At 46.4% G+C, this 17,404-nt stretch overlaps 1 protein-coding gene across 1 annotated transcript in view; it reads left to right on the forward strand.

The window, feature by feature from the left end:
- GRIP2 (glutamate receptor interacting protein 2) overlaps window positions 1–17,404 on the forward strand; it is a 57,142-nt gene that overhangs the window by 36,411 nt on the left and 3,327 nt on the right. Inside the window, exons 17-21 of the mRNA XM_009082482.1 lie at window positions 3,853–3,992; window positions 6,222–6,398; window positions 9,390–9,543; window positions 12,382–12,502; window positions 15,954–16,190. Coding sequence (XP_009080730.1) covers window positions 3,853–3,992; window positions 6,222–6,398; window positions 9,390–9,543; window positions 12,382–12,502; window positions 15,954–16,190 — 829 coding nt within the window. The remainder of the gene's footprint in view (window positions 1–3,852; window positions 3,993–6,221; window positions 6,399–9,389; window positions 9,544–12,381; window positions 12,503–15,953; window positions 16,191–17,404) is intronic.

Here is a 17,404-nt window from a genome sequence, read left to right on the forward strand (position 1 = left end):
GACCTGTGAGGTATCTCAGTGCAGTATCTCATACCCAGGCATCAGGCATTTATACCGCATAAACATGGGAGCAGATGTACCTTCGGCCGCTGGGGAGGTTGACTGTGTGTGTGCCTATGTTGGAATATACGTGCATGCGTGGGATTTAAAGGATCAGGACATTGCTAAGAGTATAAGGTGGAACTGAGTCATACACTGTATCTTAATTAATCGGTCTATATAGTAGCTGTGACTTGTAAATAGATAATTTCAGCAGCCCTGACTCATGCTTCTCTAAGGGTCTCTTTACTTTGTGCTGCCTTGACAGGCAGAACCACAGCAAAAAAACCCTGAACAAACAGGTGAAAAGTGCAAGACCTTGGGGAGGTTTGACTGCAGATCTGGCCTTTTGGTCCTTTCTGTTTCAAGGCCGCACTCTCTCTTCGCTGGACTGTGAAGCAGCTCAGTGCTCCTTTCTGCATTGAGTTCCTGGAGCTCTCAGCACGCTGCTGCGCATTTCCATTGCTTCCCTTTGGTGCAGAATGCAGAATATCTGTGTCTCCTGAGAAGAAAGAAGGATAGACTTAGTCATTAGTGGTTCTTCTCTTTGGGGGTTTTATATCACTGCCTACCAGCGTAGGATTCAGTCTTTTTCCCTATAAAATAATAGCCACAGGGTATCCGAGGCTTTTCTGCACAGCAGCTCTGCACTGTGTCTGCAGCCTGGCATGAGAGAGGTTAAGGACAGCCAGCTCAAACACTGTCAGGTGTCAGAAGACAGTCTCATAGCATTGTTGATCTTGGTTCCCTTTGCAATGCCGTGGCTGTTCCTCCTTTGAACTCGGATACACATCGGTGCCTGCTCCGCAGAGAAACGTAGTGCAGGCAAGTGCTGCGGTACCACTGATTTTCCATCAGGAGTGGTCAGGCAGTGAGCAATGAAAAGCTGTGTGAGTAGAGTGATGGAGCTGTTCAGCATGTTCACCGTGGCTGACTAGCAAATAACAGTGCCTGTGCAGAGGAGCAGCATCAGGACAGAGCAGCACAGGGATTCTCTGGGTAACCTTGGCTCCCTGTGGGAAGGGCGAGGGGCACTGGGATGAAGGCTGCCTGCAGGAAAGGTGCATTTTTTTTCTCCTGTGAGCAGCAGAAGGGAGTGACTTGACCTTGTCAAGGGAAGAGGGGTGCTCCTAGTGTTATTCTAAATTGTCTCTTTCCTGACATCACTAGCTATCTCTGTGCCACAGGCACCCTTAGCCAGGCTGTGAAGGGTGGGAGAGGTTTCTGAAGGACAGGGATTTAAATCCAAACTGGTGCCTGGCTCTTGCTGTAGCACAGGACTTGTTTCAGCAGCACTGGCGTGGGTGGACTAGATCCCAGTGTCTGATAACAGGAATGCACTGGCCATTCTTGTAGAGGCACAAGTGAAGGTCTGTGCTGCAGCTCGGGCTGCTGGGGATGGGGAAGGCAGGGTGTCCTCTGGGATCTGTCACAGTGGGTGACAAGCTGCCTAAGCCAACACGGCTTCAGATTGAGACGACTTGGGTTTTATCTTGACCTTGAACGTTTTTCTCCTTGTAAGTATCTGATCTTACAGAAACCTACAAAGGTAGCTGAGTGTTGAGCTGTGTCTCATTCCCATGTTATTCTCTGTTTCTGCTCCTTCAGAGCCTGCAGGTGGCTTTAGCCTGTGCCATGGGACTTGTTTTCCTTCTTGAGGAAGAGAGTGTGCCTAAACAATATTGTCCAGTTCTGGTTCAGAAGTAATGGTTCTCCAAGAGCAATTTTGGGCTATTGATGGCAATTTTAAAGTGCCTACTTTAGTGCCACCTACTCAAGTAGATGGGGGTGACTGCAGGAGAGTTTGGTCCAGGAGTGTCCAGCACCAACCTGTGTTGACAGGGAGGAAAAGAGAAGGTCGCCCTGCCCATGTGTCAAGTAAATCCCTACCACATGCATGCAGCCACCTCTTCTCCAGTGCTTGCTAGGAAGTACTTGCAGGTTCTTTTACACCTTTCCACTTAGCTGTTTCTAGATTCTACTCTTGCATATGCCCTCTGTGCAAGAAGGGATGTAGCATGCAGCTCCTTGGGCTGCTTTGTGTTTGAGGTGAATTAAGGACTGTTGGTAGTGATGAAGAGGCACAAGGGTCGTTAGCTAGAAATTGCTTTCTCCGTTACTCCTGCTCAGCTCCTGACTGCTTGTCCTTACAGGGAGGGCCTGAGAGGACTGGACTTGGATTTTCTTTTTCCCACTTGAAGAAAAGCACCTGGTTGAATGTGACCTTTCTCTTTAATTGTTTCTGTATTTTTCCCTGCTGAGGGACTTTCACACTTACTGCAGAGCAGTCATGTTGTTCTGAGGCAGGTGCTGGGCTGATGTCTTGGATACGAGACGTGTCCCCATGCTGGATTCAGGGGTACAGCAGGAAACCCTTGAATGCTGGAACACTGCAGTGAGCAAAGGATTGACTGTGAAATGCCAGTAGGGGTTTTTTTTGACTATATACATGAAACTTTTAAGACAACTACTCTGGTTCCAGTTTGTTCTGTAATTTATTTGAATGCAGAAGTTTTCCCTGATGGCTTTTCCAGGCTGATTTGGGTGGGACAATACGGACATCTAGCGGCTGGTAGGACCATCATGGCACTCCCCGAGTTCCTCAGCAGCAGCAGAAGCAGCAGCCTGAGCTGTCCTGCCCACTGGTTGGCTGCATTTTCTGATTCGATGTACTTATAGTGGATGTTTCACAGCAGTATGTCTACAAAATTTAGCTATTTTGGGGGGAAGCCAAGCAGCTGTTTTGCCTGCAACAGTACATCAAATCTCAGTTCTGCAGGAGCAGCAGTCCAGTTTGGAGATGTAACCTAAGGGAGGCTCATTGCCTCGGATAAAAATATATTACAGTCCAGACTTGCATCTCCTGCTGGCTCCATCACATAGGTTCCTGATAGCTGAACCTCACACACTGCTGGAGGGAGGAGGTGGTTGCTGCTTTCATGTGCTGGCATGAGGGAGCTGAGTGTGAGTGTGGTGAGCTCAGTCCAGCCTCTGGCTAGCACGAGCTCCAGCCTTGGCAGCCAGTTCTGGCAATGGACACATCCTGCCCTGCCTGCTCCTCCTGGAGCTGCAGCAGCATGGGGAGAGGTAAAGTGAGCCCCTGTCTGTGGGCAGACACAGAGGGGAGGGATGGAGAAGAAGGGGGAGAATTGCTGTGACTTGTTAGTTTCCTCCTGGCTGTTGCTGAAGCCTGCGGATTTATCTAGCTGAGAGCAATAGCCAGTGCTGGAACATGGCAGTGCAATAAAACACAACCTCTTCCAGAGCTGATGGAGAAAGTCACAGGGATGTAGCTATGTAGGGGTGAGCTTTAAACATACCATGAACCACAACTGGTTCAGCTTGTGCTTGTGTACAAAATCTGTCTGTGTTGGGCCATTTGGTTTGGGGGTTTTTCCCCCTGTTGAGTTTCTAGGTTTGTATAATAATTTCTTTCCATCAATATGAACATGTCCTTCAGCTCCATGTGTGATGTGTGGATACCACACACTGGAAATGCTTGTGCTTTTAGCTTCACTGCTTTGAAGAGCTTTGACTGTAAGCTAGTCTTCAGTCCCACTTCCCAAGGGGCCTGGGATTTTGAGGAGTTCATATGTTCCTGTGTGTATTTGTATGTATATGCATGTGGAAGGTGGAGAGGACCCAGATTCCTGGTGGTGGTGATGAAGAGGAAGTCACAGGTATACAAGAGGAAACAGACATATTTCAAAGTACTGAGAGTTAATACGTTATGGCTTCAAGTGACAGCTGAATGTCCTGTCTCACAGAGGCAAATTGCTTCTCCAAAGTTTCTAACCTGCCTTTTCTCTCCAGAACTGGAGCCATCCACATCGGTGACCGGATATTAGCGATCAATAATGTGAGCCTCAAGGGCAAACCCCTGAGTGAGGCCATTCACCTGCTGCAGATGGCAGGAGAGACAGTCACCCTGAAGATCAAGAAGCAGACAGAGAGTGAGTTGGGGAGTCTGGTTTGGGGTGGGAATAGCTAGCACTGTGGGTTTTCCTTCATGTGCTGCAGAAGGTGAGACAAGGCAGTGTGGTCATGGGCATGGCTGGGGACAGAGATAAAAGGTGGGTGGTTTTTGAACTTCTAACTCACAGATGAATTAAAGTCAACCCAGGGGCTCTCTGTGATGCTGGGAAGAGATGAGACAGCAGGTTTATTGGCAATAGTAATTTTTATTTCGGTTTGACACCTTCTATTGTTGTTGCCATTTCCTGTCTGCGTGGGTGTTTCACACAGAAATGAAGGAGAAGTTGCTTTTAAAAGCTGAAGAACGTGGGATTATTTTAAAATATAGCTCCCCAAAATGAGCAAGGGGACTCTGAGTTGGTAGAATCCATGAAAATAAAAAAAACCTCCACCTTTAATTCGACTCTTTGAAATCAATTGGCAATAAATCTTTTACACCCCTTTTCCTGCCTTGGGGTCCTAAGATCATGTTTCAAAGCATCTAATTTCACTCTCGAGATCCCCTGCTCCTTTTCCTGCCAAGCTCCCTGTGGCTTTGAAGCTGTTCTTGACACAGTATCAAAGAGCAGAGTACTGGGAGGCCACTTTTTTGGGGGACAGAGAGGTGATTGGCAAAACCAGGGATCATACAAACTTTTCTCCCCAAATGCATAATTACAGCCAAACAGAGGCTTTTTCATTAAGTTCAGAAAGTAACAGGTGTATTCTGGCTTTGTTTCTGTATCCTCCACACCAAGTATTTTCTTTTTTTTTTTGGTGCCATGCATCTGCAGTCTGTAGATTTGTCTGGACCTACCCAGCCAGTGGCCCACAGCACTGTGGGAATTAGGAGAAATCAAGTGATAAAGCTTCTCCAAGCAAGCATGGCCCATGGGATGCCTGTCCTTCATCTGAAAAAAGTGGCATCACTCTTAAACATAGCACTTATATAGCACTCAAAGCAGTTTGCAAATGTGTGGCAATGCACCTAGTTAACAAATGGAGGAAGCCCAGGCAGGGAAGTGACTTGGCAAATAGAGGTAGAACCGAGGAATTATCCCACTTCAAGGCACCCCAGTCTCTTCCCCTGTAGCCAAGTGTCTTGATCCTTGGTCTGAAATGCTCTTTTTTTCCCCTGCTGACACTTAGCATTGTCACAGCCACTCGCTGAAATAATTGACATGCAAGTGCCAGTTGGAGGCTCGTTAATCATTCTGAGAATGAAGCAGGTGTAATTGAAATTTCAAGGTAATCTTGAGTTAATCATGGTGAGCAATCTTCCGAATGCTTGGAAAATAGGCACTTTCAGGACACCAGGCTTTGTTTGGTAAAATCATCTCTCCTCATTGACAAATGCAGATTTTCAGAGGGTTTTTTATCCCTCCAGTCAGAGATCCAAGGTGTGGATGGCTAACAGGATATCTAATCAACAAGGACTTTAAAATATTCAGTACAAAGAAATGGTTGTGCTGAGAAACCATTCCTTGCATAGCTTTTGCCTGAAAGGGAATTTGATATAACAATAATAAGGGCCTGTTAGTACTAAAATAATGAAAGGGAAGGTCTGAGCTTCATCATTCACATTCAGCTTCTATTTTCCAATCACTATTCAGGAGAATTTCAGCCTCAAAATACCAGGCCCAGGAATTCCACTGCTGTCATAAGACTGCACGGGAGACTCTGTATTGTTATGTGCTTGTACAATCGTGGATGGGGGCTGGAACGTCAGTGGTTTGGAAATAGGTTGTGTTGTCATTGAAATCTCATTAAAACACCTGTTTGTAGCAAAGCACCCTGTGATGGTGCTGCTCTGAGTGTACAGGAGGCCTTCTGAGACAGGAGAAGGCATGGGGTATTGCTTGCAGAGGCTAACACTTCTCTGGGCATGGCTGCTTGGAGGAAGCTTCCAAAGGCATGAGATGATGTGCTTGTGAATTGAAATTAGGTCCCAACTCTCTCATGTGTGGTAATCCTCAAATCCCCATGGCTGCTCCTTGTATTCCATGTGCTAAAAACTCGGAAAGGCATTTTTTTCATGATTCACCTTGAGATAAGAGTAATGCATTAAATCCTTTCAGCTTCATTGCACATGCCTTTCTCAGCTACTTTTGAAGAGCTAAAGAGGTACTTTAAAGACTTACAGTACCTGGGCTTGCTCCCGTGTCAGCATAAGCTTTTCCCTGAGGCTTGCTCTTCATGCCTGCTAAAGCAGGATGTTCTGGTTTCAGAATCCTACCCCAAGAAGTCGGGGAGTATAAATGAAGTGAGTGACCCAGAAGATGAACTGACGGACTCCCAGAAAACTAGCAAGCTGTCTGAGATATACTCCACCACAATTCCTAGTGTGGACAATACTATGGAGTCCTGGGATGGCTCTGCCATTGATGCTGGGTATGGAAGCCAAGGTAAGCCAGGGTCATCTTTTCTTAGGGATCTCTGGGCCAAGGTGAAGATAGGCAGAGCCTCCAAACCTGTCTAGTCTGGCTGGCTCTTGTCCCCAAACACAAACCAAAGCCTGTGGCCTGACCACATTTGCATGGCCTCTCACTCACAGCACAGAACAAAATGTATTTTAAAATCCACTCATGTGGTGCTCTCAGTTGATGTATCTATTTTAGGCTTTTATTGGCACATTTCTTCTGGCTTATATGGCATCATAATGTTCTCAGCATTTCCAAAACCATTACAGCACTTTATAATTCACGTAATCAGAGGCAGTATTCACTGGCCATATGTTTTACAGAGTATTTGTCCATAGCTCACTTTTAATTCTCCTGAGAGGCCTTGTAGGACATATTAATCCTCTTCAGGATGTTTTAAAATCCACGAGAATGTCTTGTGACTAGAAGCACTCACTTAACAAAATAATTAAGGTAATACTACAAGAAAGTATCTAACTCTCTAGTGAGTGATCAGATGTCTTTGAGGCCAGGTTTATCCAGCTGTAGCTTCTGGCAGACATATGGAATTGGAATGGAGGATGCTCTAGTCATGGGAATAGATTTTTACTTGGAGAAAAGCACTGGAAAATAGTTATTCCAGTTCACATTTAGTGATGTAAGCTAGTATTAGCCTGTGTTGAAACAAACCAAAACCCTAAATTGATGCTGCAGCAGAAAATGGTGGAAAGACTCCTGTCCAGAACAGAATGTGAAAACAGGGAGGGATGCTGCAGGATGCTGCTGCAAAGCATCTTCAGTGTGCTGAGCTAGGTGTGTGCTGCGCTCACTGCACTCTGGCTTAGAGAAGTTCAAAGGACAGCATGGTGCAGGTGTCTCTTTCCCCATGCCTGCAGCTTCCTTCAGCCTCAGTTGGTCTGAAGTCTTAATTTGGGAGCACAGTTGGGACTGGAGGCTTCATTAAGGAGGAATCCCTTGGCCTTCATAATGCTGCAATCCTTCTCCATCTAATTGAATGTTAACACAAGTTGGACACTGTAAAGTGATTGCTTTACCGGTAAATTGAGAACAAGTAATTGAGCACAGAGCCCCGGGGAGTGGGGCCGATGCCAAGTTGCCCAACATCCACACACTGCAACTTTGCATCAGGGGCTTTCTTGTCTTCCCTGGTAATTGCACTTGGCTGCATGATGATGTGCTGGTGCTGGCTGGGAAGAGGGATGCTGGAGGGTAGGGAGAAGGGCATGCAGGGTTGCCCATGGAAAGGCAGGGTGCAGGGACATTGGGGTTTACACCCAAAATGGAGAACTGTACATCAGGCTCTACAGCCCTGTAGGTTTTAGGTTTATCCACAGCTTTAGGAAACAGCTCAAGAAAGGATTTGGGCAGGGGAGCTGTACAGACCTGGTGGGAACGTGCCACCAGGTGGCTCTGAATCCCAGGCATTCAGCCCTTCTCCCTGGAAGGAGGAGGTGAATCTATAATGCCACCAAGTAACTGCTCTGCACACCTTGTGATTTGCTCCTGTGATTTCTGACCCCTGCAGCCAGCCCCAACCTGCTGCCCACCCTCTGCAGCGACCTGCATGCGGGGCCCTTGTCCTGCTCTGCCAGGTAGCGAACGTTCCTGACTGCTGCAAGATGTTGGCAAGCAATTTTCCTGGGGCTCTCTCCAGAGAAGTCTAACCTTTACAAACACACAGAGGAAACACTCAGCTAAATGAAATAACAGGCCTTGGCATTTTCAGAGAAGATGCTGGCATTGTCTTTGGGTATTTCCAGTGCTCTTAGCTGTTTAGGAGGTAAAGTCTCCCTTAATTATGTGTTTCTCCGTTACTTCTTCCTGTTCGCTTGGCACAGCGTGCGATGGAAGCATACCATGTTTCTTGGAAGGGCTGTGAAGATTTCTCTGAAACATTGAATGGGCAGTAGGAGGTGGGCAGGGGACTCTGGAGATTTATTTCCACTGCAGATGGCACTGGCACTGCGGAGGAATGTTCTGTTTTGGAAGTTTTCTGTTCAAACAGCCCCTCATGAGACCTGGGGATCTTGTGACTTGGTAATGATGGATTTCCATCTCTGGAGTAAGACACTGCAGTATGGAAAAGTCCATGGGGACACATGTAGAAAAACTTGTTTGGTTTCATCCTAACAGTCTGTATTGATCTCTTGTCAAACGTGATATAAATGAGCCTCTCCTCTTAAGCCAGCAGAGTTTTTCATCCTCTTCCCTGCTTTTCACACACTTGTCTCTGAAGCAGCTTTCTGTACCTGTACCAGCTGATCTCACAGGTATGAGAGGGCTCTTCTGACTAAGGGGGTCACCACCAGGTACCCTCAGCAGCATCACACTTGTGAAGGGAGACTGTTGCTTCTGACTGCTTTGAATACAGTTTCTTTGCTGCTGTATTTTTCTATTCTGTGGCTTTTTATTTGCTGTCCATTAGGTACCAAACATAGTTGAGAATATAAATGAAGACTTTTTTTTCCCTCAATAGAAATCAGGCCTCCAAATCCTTCAAAACAAATGGAGTTGGACATGCTGAGGGAAGCTTGGCAGGATTTTCTCTTTGCCCCTTGAAGGACTTGTATTTAAAGGTGGCTGATTCAACAGCACTATTTCTGCTGGAGTCAGTGTGGAAACTGGAGCCACTAAGCAAGGCTGGATCTGGCTAGGGGCAGGAGCTGCATCTGTGGGTATATGTACTCCCAGGTCTGTGGATCCCAGACCCACACTATAAAACTACTGGGAAGCAGGGGAGCAAAGGAGAAACGGGGCACCCTGCGTCAAGATCCTGAGAAGCTGCTTTGGTAAAGCCAGAAGAAATGGGAAGAACTGCTTTTGGATGACTGAGATGGAAGCAGTATGCAATCCATGTGGCCTCAGGTTTGGGACTTAGGGAAGGAGGCTATCCTGGCTCAGCATGACTTACTCCATTTGGGGTTTCTGACCAGGTATTATCCTTTCTCTTTCCCCACTCCCTCTTGCCTTCCCTAGGTACATATATACCTCAGGCTGCAGGCATAGCCCTCCATCCACATGAATGGAGACACAGCAGGCAAAAGAGCAGCACCCCTCCAGGGGACCCCAGGAAAAACTACCCCTACATGGATGGAAGCTTCAGTGAAGATGACTGGGACAAGCCCAGCAGGTACGGAGGGGTGGGAGGAGACAGGGAGGTGCATTTAGAAATGTGGGTGTCACTGCAGAGGGACAAGAGGGCATGGGAATGTGATGGAGTGGCCAGAGATGTCCCCATCTTGGCATTGGGCAGCCACAGGAGGGATGCTGGGATGGTGAACCTGGCTTGTTGAGCCACCTCCACATTGCCAGGTTACCCTGAGTGTAGCTCTGTGGCATCTCTGCCATGGCCAGCTGACATTTGTGTCTGTAGCTAGGGTGGTCTCAGCTGCATGTACCACAGGTTCCTACCACATCTCTTACTCCTGCCATGTCAAGGCTGCAGTATTTTCACAGTTTATGTGCAATAAACAGATATGGTCAGGGCTGTCCCTGCATGTGTTAGACAGACTTTTTTGAGTGAGGATGCAGCTTCACAACAGCTCAATGGTATGAAGCAAAAGAGGACAACCAAAGCACTTGGAGGACAAGTGTGAGTTTGTATGTGCAAGTTAAAATCTACCAAAGCTATGGCTGAATTCTTTCTCCATCACACTTTGACCCTTCCAACACCACAAAGATATGCTGAGTGAACATGGTTGAGTTAATCCCCCAGCTCAGCCAGCATGGGGAAAATCCTGTAACACCTCCTGAGGCCAGGGAGGAGGCTGCAGCTGTCCCTTGCTTTGGGCGAAAATCCTGCTGGATCTGCCTTGACCAGGAGCTGCCCTTTGCTGAATCACACATAGTGGAAAAGCCCCATTGCTTCAAAACTCCCCCTCCCCTTGACATCCTCCAGAGTCCCCATGGTTGTGTGTGTTGTGTTGTTACTGTCGGTTCTTTTTTATTTCTTACTTTTATCCTTAACTTTTGTTTGTCCAAATAAATCCCTTAGAACATCTCATGGCCATTTCCACCTATTTAAAGATGATCAAACTGGCAGGAAGGCTGGCAGCGGCTGAGACTTTGTTCTTGTTTTGCCTCTCAGCAAGAGCCAGTTTGCAGAGGTCATTGATCCCTCGTGGCCCTCCCAGCGAGGCCACGGACAGCTGAAGTTAGCAAATCTGAGCCCTTGAAGCCCCTGTGTCCCTAATGAGGACTCCAAGCCCTGATGTCAAAGTGCAAGTGAAATGGTTCATGCTGCTGAGGCCTTTTTATTAGGGAGAAAAACAAAATGTCTCTAACTCTGACTGCCTTTAGCCTGGAAAAACCTGCTGACCCAGTGGTGCGGGAGCCTGTTCTGATTCATCCACGTCCTGGATGTGTTTGTATATTGCTGCTCTGAGAGGAAAGAAACTGCTAACTAGAAGGGACGTTTGCCTCTTTGTGAACCTGGGAGCAGAGGAAGGAAATGAGTAAGGGGAAAGAATCAAAAATTCCTTTTGGGGGGAAATTTTGGTTTGTTTTCATAAAGTCTTGCTGGGTGTTTATTTGACCTTTCTGCCTGGTGTAAAGGCTACTGTCCTTTAAAAACTGATGAAAGGTAGGGGGTGAATTTAAAATAAAATAAGGCATGGCAGATACTGCTCTCTCCAGGAAGGCCATGATCTCACGAGGAGCAAAAGTGAGTGTGAGTGAGTTTCTGCCTGCTACAGTCTCCCATTTAAACCAGTAAAGCGAAGCGTATGCTAGAACTTTTGCAGTTGTTAGAGAGCTGGAAAGAGCTCTATTAATAGCCCAAGGGGCCATTTTATATTTAATGGAGGCCAACCTCTCTGTGACTCGTACTCAAGTAAAATGTTTTGACTTTGCTAAGTGGCTCTGGTGGATGAGCGTCCCTTCCTGTCTGCGGTGCTGAAGACCATTAAGACATGTGAGATGCTGCCAGATGTTGCAGAGGTGGAGCCTTGTCCATGCAACTCATTATAGGATATGTAGAAGATGTATTAGGGTTGCTCTAATGTCACTGTCCCCTTGGGGCCTCTTCCTGTGACACATGACCTTGATTTAACACCACAATTTCTGTCAAGAGGCTCCTGTAAAACTGAGCACTGATGGTCTGAGTTTTGCTGTCTGGTGTTCAGTAATCTTGTGGTCAGAGATAAGAGATGCTGAAACTGCCAAGGTGGGAAATTGCAGAACCCCCAGCACACGATGTTCACATTAACGTGTGTTTGTACCAGCTTGAGAGAGGTTCTCTCTAACCTTACTCTCTGTTGTAGACAGAACTGGTGCCAATCTTTACACAGCTCTAAGTACCAAGACTGCTATACAGCAAAAAACCCCACAACAGATCTCCTGAAAGTAGCAGCTCAGTTCCTTGGCCATCCCAAAGCAAATGAAACTTGGTTTGTATGGGTTATACATGACACTGTTGATACTCCTGGCTGTAGTGTGTGTTTGCTTGTCCAGCCCAGGGCAATCATTTTTATATACATCTTTGCATTATTTACTCTCATAGAGACCTAATGTATTTATCATTTTCTCACCATGTCTGTTACCCTCTGTGTTTTTCTCTCTCTTCTCAGGTGTTCTGTGTCTCAGATCTGAGCTCTATCCCATCAGCCTTTGTACTAACAGTCTCTGAGGCTCCTGGTTTACCCATAATGCATCCTTTTTTCTTTCACTTCTCTATTTCACCAAAACGTCTTCCTAAACCTACAATCTTCCTACAGGCACTTTTTAATTTACCCTTTGAACTTTGACATTACTACACCAACTTAATTCTTCCTTTGAAGGACACTTGCCCTGTTAGTAAATGCATGGAGGTCTCGTATGCGGACTCTTGTTTGAAAAGTTCATATTGTTTGCTTTTGTATATGAAGACTCTTCAAGTCTGCTTTTACTGGTGAGACACTTGCTGTAGCCTTGCGACTTTCATCCTGCTGCAGAAGAGTGCTGACAATGTTTGGTTCCTACGTTACAACAGATATCCCAACCGCCAAAATGGCCTTGAGACCACTCACGAGGATAATTTTTGGCGTGTTTTTGGAGAAGCTTTGGAGGATTTGGAAACATGCGGCCAGTCTGAACTTTTGAGGGAGATTGAGGTAAATAATTTGCTGAATTTGCTGCTGATCTGACTGTTTTGCTCTTTCCATAAACGTTAGACCATTTCCCCAGATCTGTTAATTGCCCATAGCCTCCCTGTGCTGCCAGTGGTGTGAAGAAGGGTTTGGGTTTAATTCATGGCAGTGTTTGTGCTAATGGATAACCATGTCTCACTAGACAGTTGCTTGCGTGTGCTTTCCCTGAGCCAATGTCTTACCTGCCAGGGACTCCATGCTCTTTTCACAAACTTGCTGGCCAGTAATCTTCACATGACTGCTGGCAAGCCTTCCCTATCCAAGAGTAAACCCTCTGCTTGGAAAGATACTGTCTGTCCAAAGCTTGGAAGTCCAAGCGAAAGGAGCTCCTTCAAACCCCATTGGGACTGAAGGCTTGGCTTGCTTCAAGTACAGACAGGCACAACATGTATCTTGCATTCAGCTGTCACTCTGCCGGAAACTTTTAGTAAAACAGGTAATTGGAAGCTTTTCAGCCAGCCTTCCCCATGGAAAAATCTGAGAAAGTAATTGCTTCCTGCAGAAATAAAGGTATTTCCTCTCTTCACAAACCACTTTCTCTTTTCTTTATCCAAAATGCTTTGGAGGTCGTGTTATTGTGTCCGGTTATAGGATGAGGAGCCTGGATCTCTAAGTCACGGGATGCAAATAAAGGCTTCCCTTGAGACTGAGCAGTGGGAAGCAAACCTGCCTGGCAGGACAGGGCCTGTGCAGCTCCCCTCCCCAGTTCAGACCAAACAAAGGAGTGGGACCCATCTCTCCCCCTGCCTTCTGGGTGCAGAGGACTGGGAAGAGCTTGCTGGGTCGTGCCCTTCATCACTCCTTGAGGAACTGGGTTTCATGCACAGTTGTGTATTGCTGAGGCTTCAGAGAAAAAAGGCAATTTCTGACTAATTGAAGGTCAAAAAGGAAAGTCCTGTTTCGGTCTGTATGGTGACAAGGGGCTTACTAATTGTCCTTTCCTCCTTGATCCTTAGCAACTGTAAGTAGAGGAGGAAATCTCAATTAAATTTATTGTGCTGAAGCACGAAACGCTGTATTTATTATCTTAACTGCTTAAGAAAATGCTGACTTAAAAAAAATCCAAAACAAACAAAATGCCTAATCCCCAACCCTGCCAAACTATAACTTTTTCTCTTGGTAACTTATTTCCTGCACCTGAATGTATTTAGAAATGAGTTTAGGCAGCCACTGTGACCCTTTCTGAACAGTTGTTGACTGCTTAAGAGAAAAGACCCCTCTGAAATGATGCATAGGTATTTCTCTTCTGCATAATGACTGACATCTAAAAGCAAAAAAAAAAAGGATTTTTCAGACCCCTGTGAGAGCCAGGATAGAGAAAATAGCTTTCTACCCCATCCCTTTCCATTCCCAGGGATCTGTGGTGCAGTTGCTGTTTTAAGGCTTTGGACCTTCAACAGTTATAGCAATGCTTTTAAAGATGTAAGGGAAATTTAGTGAAAGCTGAGCACCTCTAGGGCTTTGGTGTATTTAGCATATTTCTAGGATATTTTGAAAGTTTTGGAGACAGAAGGGAAGTGCTGTGCTTTTAGTAGGAGTCTGATGGGTCCAACTCCCCCTTCATCGAATCCAAAGTACCACTGATCCATTCCTCCCTGTCCATGTGCCCAGCCTTCCTGAGGTGTGCTGTGGGGCTCACTGGGGCTCTAGTATTGCAGGTTTCTAAGTCCCAGTTTAGCCTCCTGCGATTTTGTGACAGTCACAGATTAATTTTATTTTTTTTGGCCCTTCATGCTTTGCATTTGAAAAATGAATCATGCGAGGTGACCCAAGATAGCCTGGAAACAGGTTTGCACACAGTAGCAATCCACTTCCAGACTATGGGTATGGGTAGAAAAAGGCTTTTTCCAGTATGTCTAGTGGAGTGTGTGTCCCTGCATTGCTTTGAGGGCAGCCAAGACATGGGGAAAAATAAAGTGGGGAAGCCACAGTCTGGAGAAGTCCAGAATTGCCCTTTCTGCTGCTTGCAATAAACCCAAAGCACCTAGGAAATTGCTTGTGATGCTGGAAGGGGGATTTAAATAGCTTGAAGATAGAGAAGGAGTCAAATTCTGTTGAGTACTGGCTGGTTACAGTATTTGCCACGCATGAGGGAGGGCAGTAGCACGGTGTGCACAGACCTTTCTCTTCTCCTCCCTGGCTCTGCAGTGCTGGTGTTGGTACAGCTTAGCATGGCACAACACCCTGGGGAGGTTGAGGCTGCCTGAGGTCAGTGAAGAATGTACCTGGTTGGCTGTACTGCAGTTCATTAATCTGCATTTCAAGTATGTGGTGAATTAGTGTCCTTCCAGCACATAGCAGGTATTTGAGTTTTGCCCAAACTTGAGCTGGTCAAGTTATTTTTGTGTGAAGACCTGAAAAGTGCAAAGCTGAAAGGTTTTCTGTATTTCACCCATCCCTGTGTGGGATAACATGTGTAGTGCTGGCGTTTTGATACCACCACTATAATTCACTTGCCTTTGTTACAGCTCGAAGCAAAGAGCTGGAGGGTCTTGACTAGAGGTTTAGTTGGATGATATTTCCTCTGTGCACAAAAGCAATTTCCCTTTGACCTGCCATGTTTAGCGTTGGAGAATTTTGCTATCTGCTCCCTACTTTTCCGTTTTTTTCTTTGACCTTTTGACACTTAATGGGACTGCAGACCCCTGGAGCCTGAACTTTGAAATTACAGTTTTCATTATGCTGTTTAAGTGGACTCTGTGACCTGGAGCCAGCTGAGGTTCCACAGACTGGATTCTTGACTCCTTCGTTAGCTTTGATCAATGTAATCACATTAGTGAAAAGCATTGCCAAATGGAGTCGAATCTACTTAGGGGCATCTTTTAATGGATGCTATCAAGGATGACCAGGCTTAAATACTACTTAATTTCATATTTTTAACTCAGTTTTGCTCAGTGACATCTCCCATTTACTGACAGATAAAACCCTAATTTCTCTGCTGAATTGGCCTCCATGGAGTCTGAGGTATTGACTTCCCTGGGCCATTGCCAGCACTGTGTGATGCTGGTGGGGACCTGCAACCCACAGGGGTAGGCTGGAGAGCCAGGCAGACACTGGTTCCTCTGGAAGCCCCCTGAGATGGGCATATTCATCCTTCTTGACTATTGAGAAGGTTCCTGCAGAAGATGAGGCCTGCCTGGCCCTGTTTATGGAGAAAGGGTCATTGAAAAATAAGGAGATGCTTCACAAATACTTCCTTCTGAGATGAAGCTTGCCAGCAGGGCACTAGGCCTGGAAGCAGGCTCTGAGGTCTGGAAATGGCTCCTACAGCTAACAGGAAGAGCTTCTTGGTACTTATTTTCTGATTAATGAGAATAATGGTGCTGCCTTGTTGTCTGTGCCACTTTAGTTGCTGTGTGGTCCATCTCTTCCTGCTGCTGACTCAGCAGAGTGACATTGTGCTGTCGCCCTACAGGCATCCATCATGACAGGGAGCGTGCACAACCTGGGCCTGGAGAGCAGCAAGCTGCTCCTGGACTCTGTCAACCCATCGGGAATGAGCCCACTGAGGAAAGCAAACTCCAGCTGTAACGACGGACAGACTGAGGGAAGCAGCTCCCCTGCCAAGAAGAACGAGAGGAACCTGGACATGAAGAAGATTGAGAAGGAGATGCAGGAAATCATGTCCCCAACCCCCCTCGAGTTTCACAAGGTTTGTGCTGCCAAGGGTCAGTCTAGCTATGGCACTGATGGTTAAAGCTGTAGAGGCTTTGCAACCTTGTAAAAAAATCTCCTTTGTTCAGAGGGACCCCCAGAAAATGTACCTTGTCCAAGCTGCCCCTCACCAAGGTCTGCAGCCAAGGTTTCCAGAGGGTCAGATTAAGACGAAGGGGCCTCTTCAGAAGACTAACAGGGTTTAGCTGCCATGATTCAGCAGGGTTCAGACCTGTGCATTGCCACTTCTCCAGGTCCTTGTGCCCTGGAGTTCATTAGTTGGTGCTTCAGACACAAGTGAGAGAGCTCAGAGTATGTCCCCATGGAGACTCATCAACCCATTTCCTGTGGCACACTCCCTTCAGTAGGCCACTTCTTGTACTAAAAAAATCACTTATTTTCCCTCCCCTTCCACTGCACCCCCAGCCTTCCCTGTAGGGGTGCCAATGGTAGGTTTTCAGTGATGGGATACTGCTTTGAATTCAGCATCCAGTTGAACGTAGCCAGTTTAAGCGTGGTGCAAGGCAACGGTAATTAGAAAAAGTAATTAACTGCAGAAGCTGCTGATGCAGAATGAAAGCAGGGAAGGGAGCTGGAGAGGTTTCAAAAAATTTGATTGCCTTTTTTTTTCTTAGTGTGACTTTAGAATGAAACATGCAGCTATGGTAGCTGGAGAAAACAATTTTTTCATTTTTGATCTGCTTTTGCCCTTCAGGGCATGGCAAATGTGTCTTTAAATAAAACTCCTTTGTACCTAAAGGAGGAGAGCTGTGTAATTAGGCACGTTATAGGGTGACTCTTCTTTCTGCTGGAGCATCTGGTGTTGGCTGCGTTTGGATATGTGGTTGAGGCCAGGTGGGCTGCTCCTGTATGTCATCCTGAGCATTGTCCTTCCCAAGGACTGCACATCCATGGGGCTTACCCAGCCAATGGAGTTAGAGTCTCAAGGTGTAGAGATGCACTCCCAGTTCATGGGAGGCGAAGGGAGATTTTGGTAGTGTTGGGGAATCAGTTGTCCCTGGCTCCCAGTGTTACCCTATGGCAAGACACATTTCCAGCACTGCTCTCCTGCTTTAGATGAGGCCAAAGTGTGATGTGGTCAAGGGAAGAGCAATGAGTTTTCCCATTTCTTGTCCTCAGTACGTCAGTATTTATTGATATGAGTTTTCTGAAAAGAACTTGTGAACAATATGGAGAATGTTAGATATTCCT

Source organism: Acanthisitta chloris, unplaced genomic scaffold (assembly GCF_000695815.1).
Source record: "Acanthisitta chloris isolate BGI_N310 unplaced genomic scaffold, ASM69581v1 scaffold10539, whole genome shotgun sequence".
Classification (NCBI taxonomy): domain Eukaryota; kingdom Metazoa; phylum Chordata; class Aves; order Passeriformes; family Acanthisittidae; genus Acanthisitta; species Acanthisitta chloris.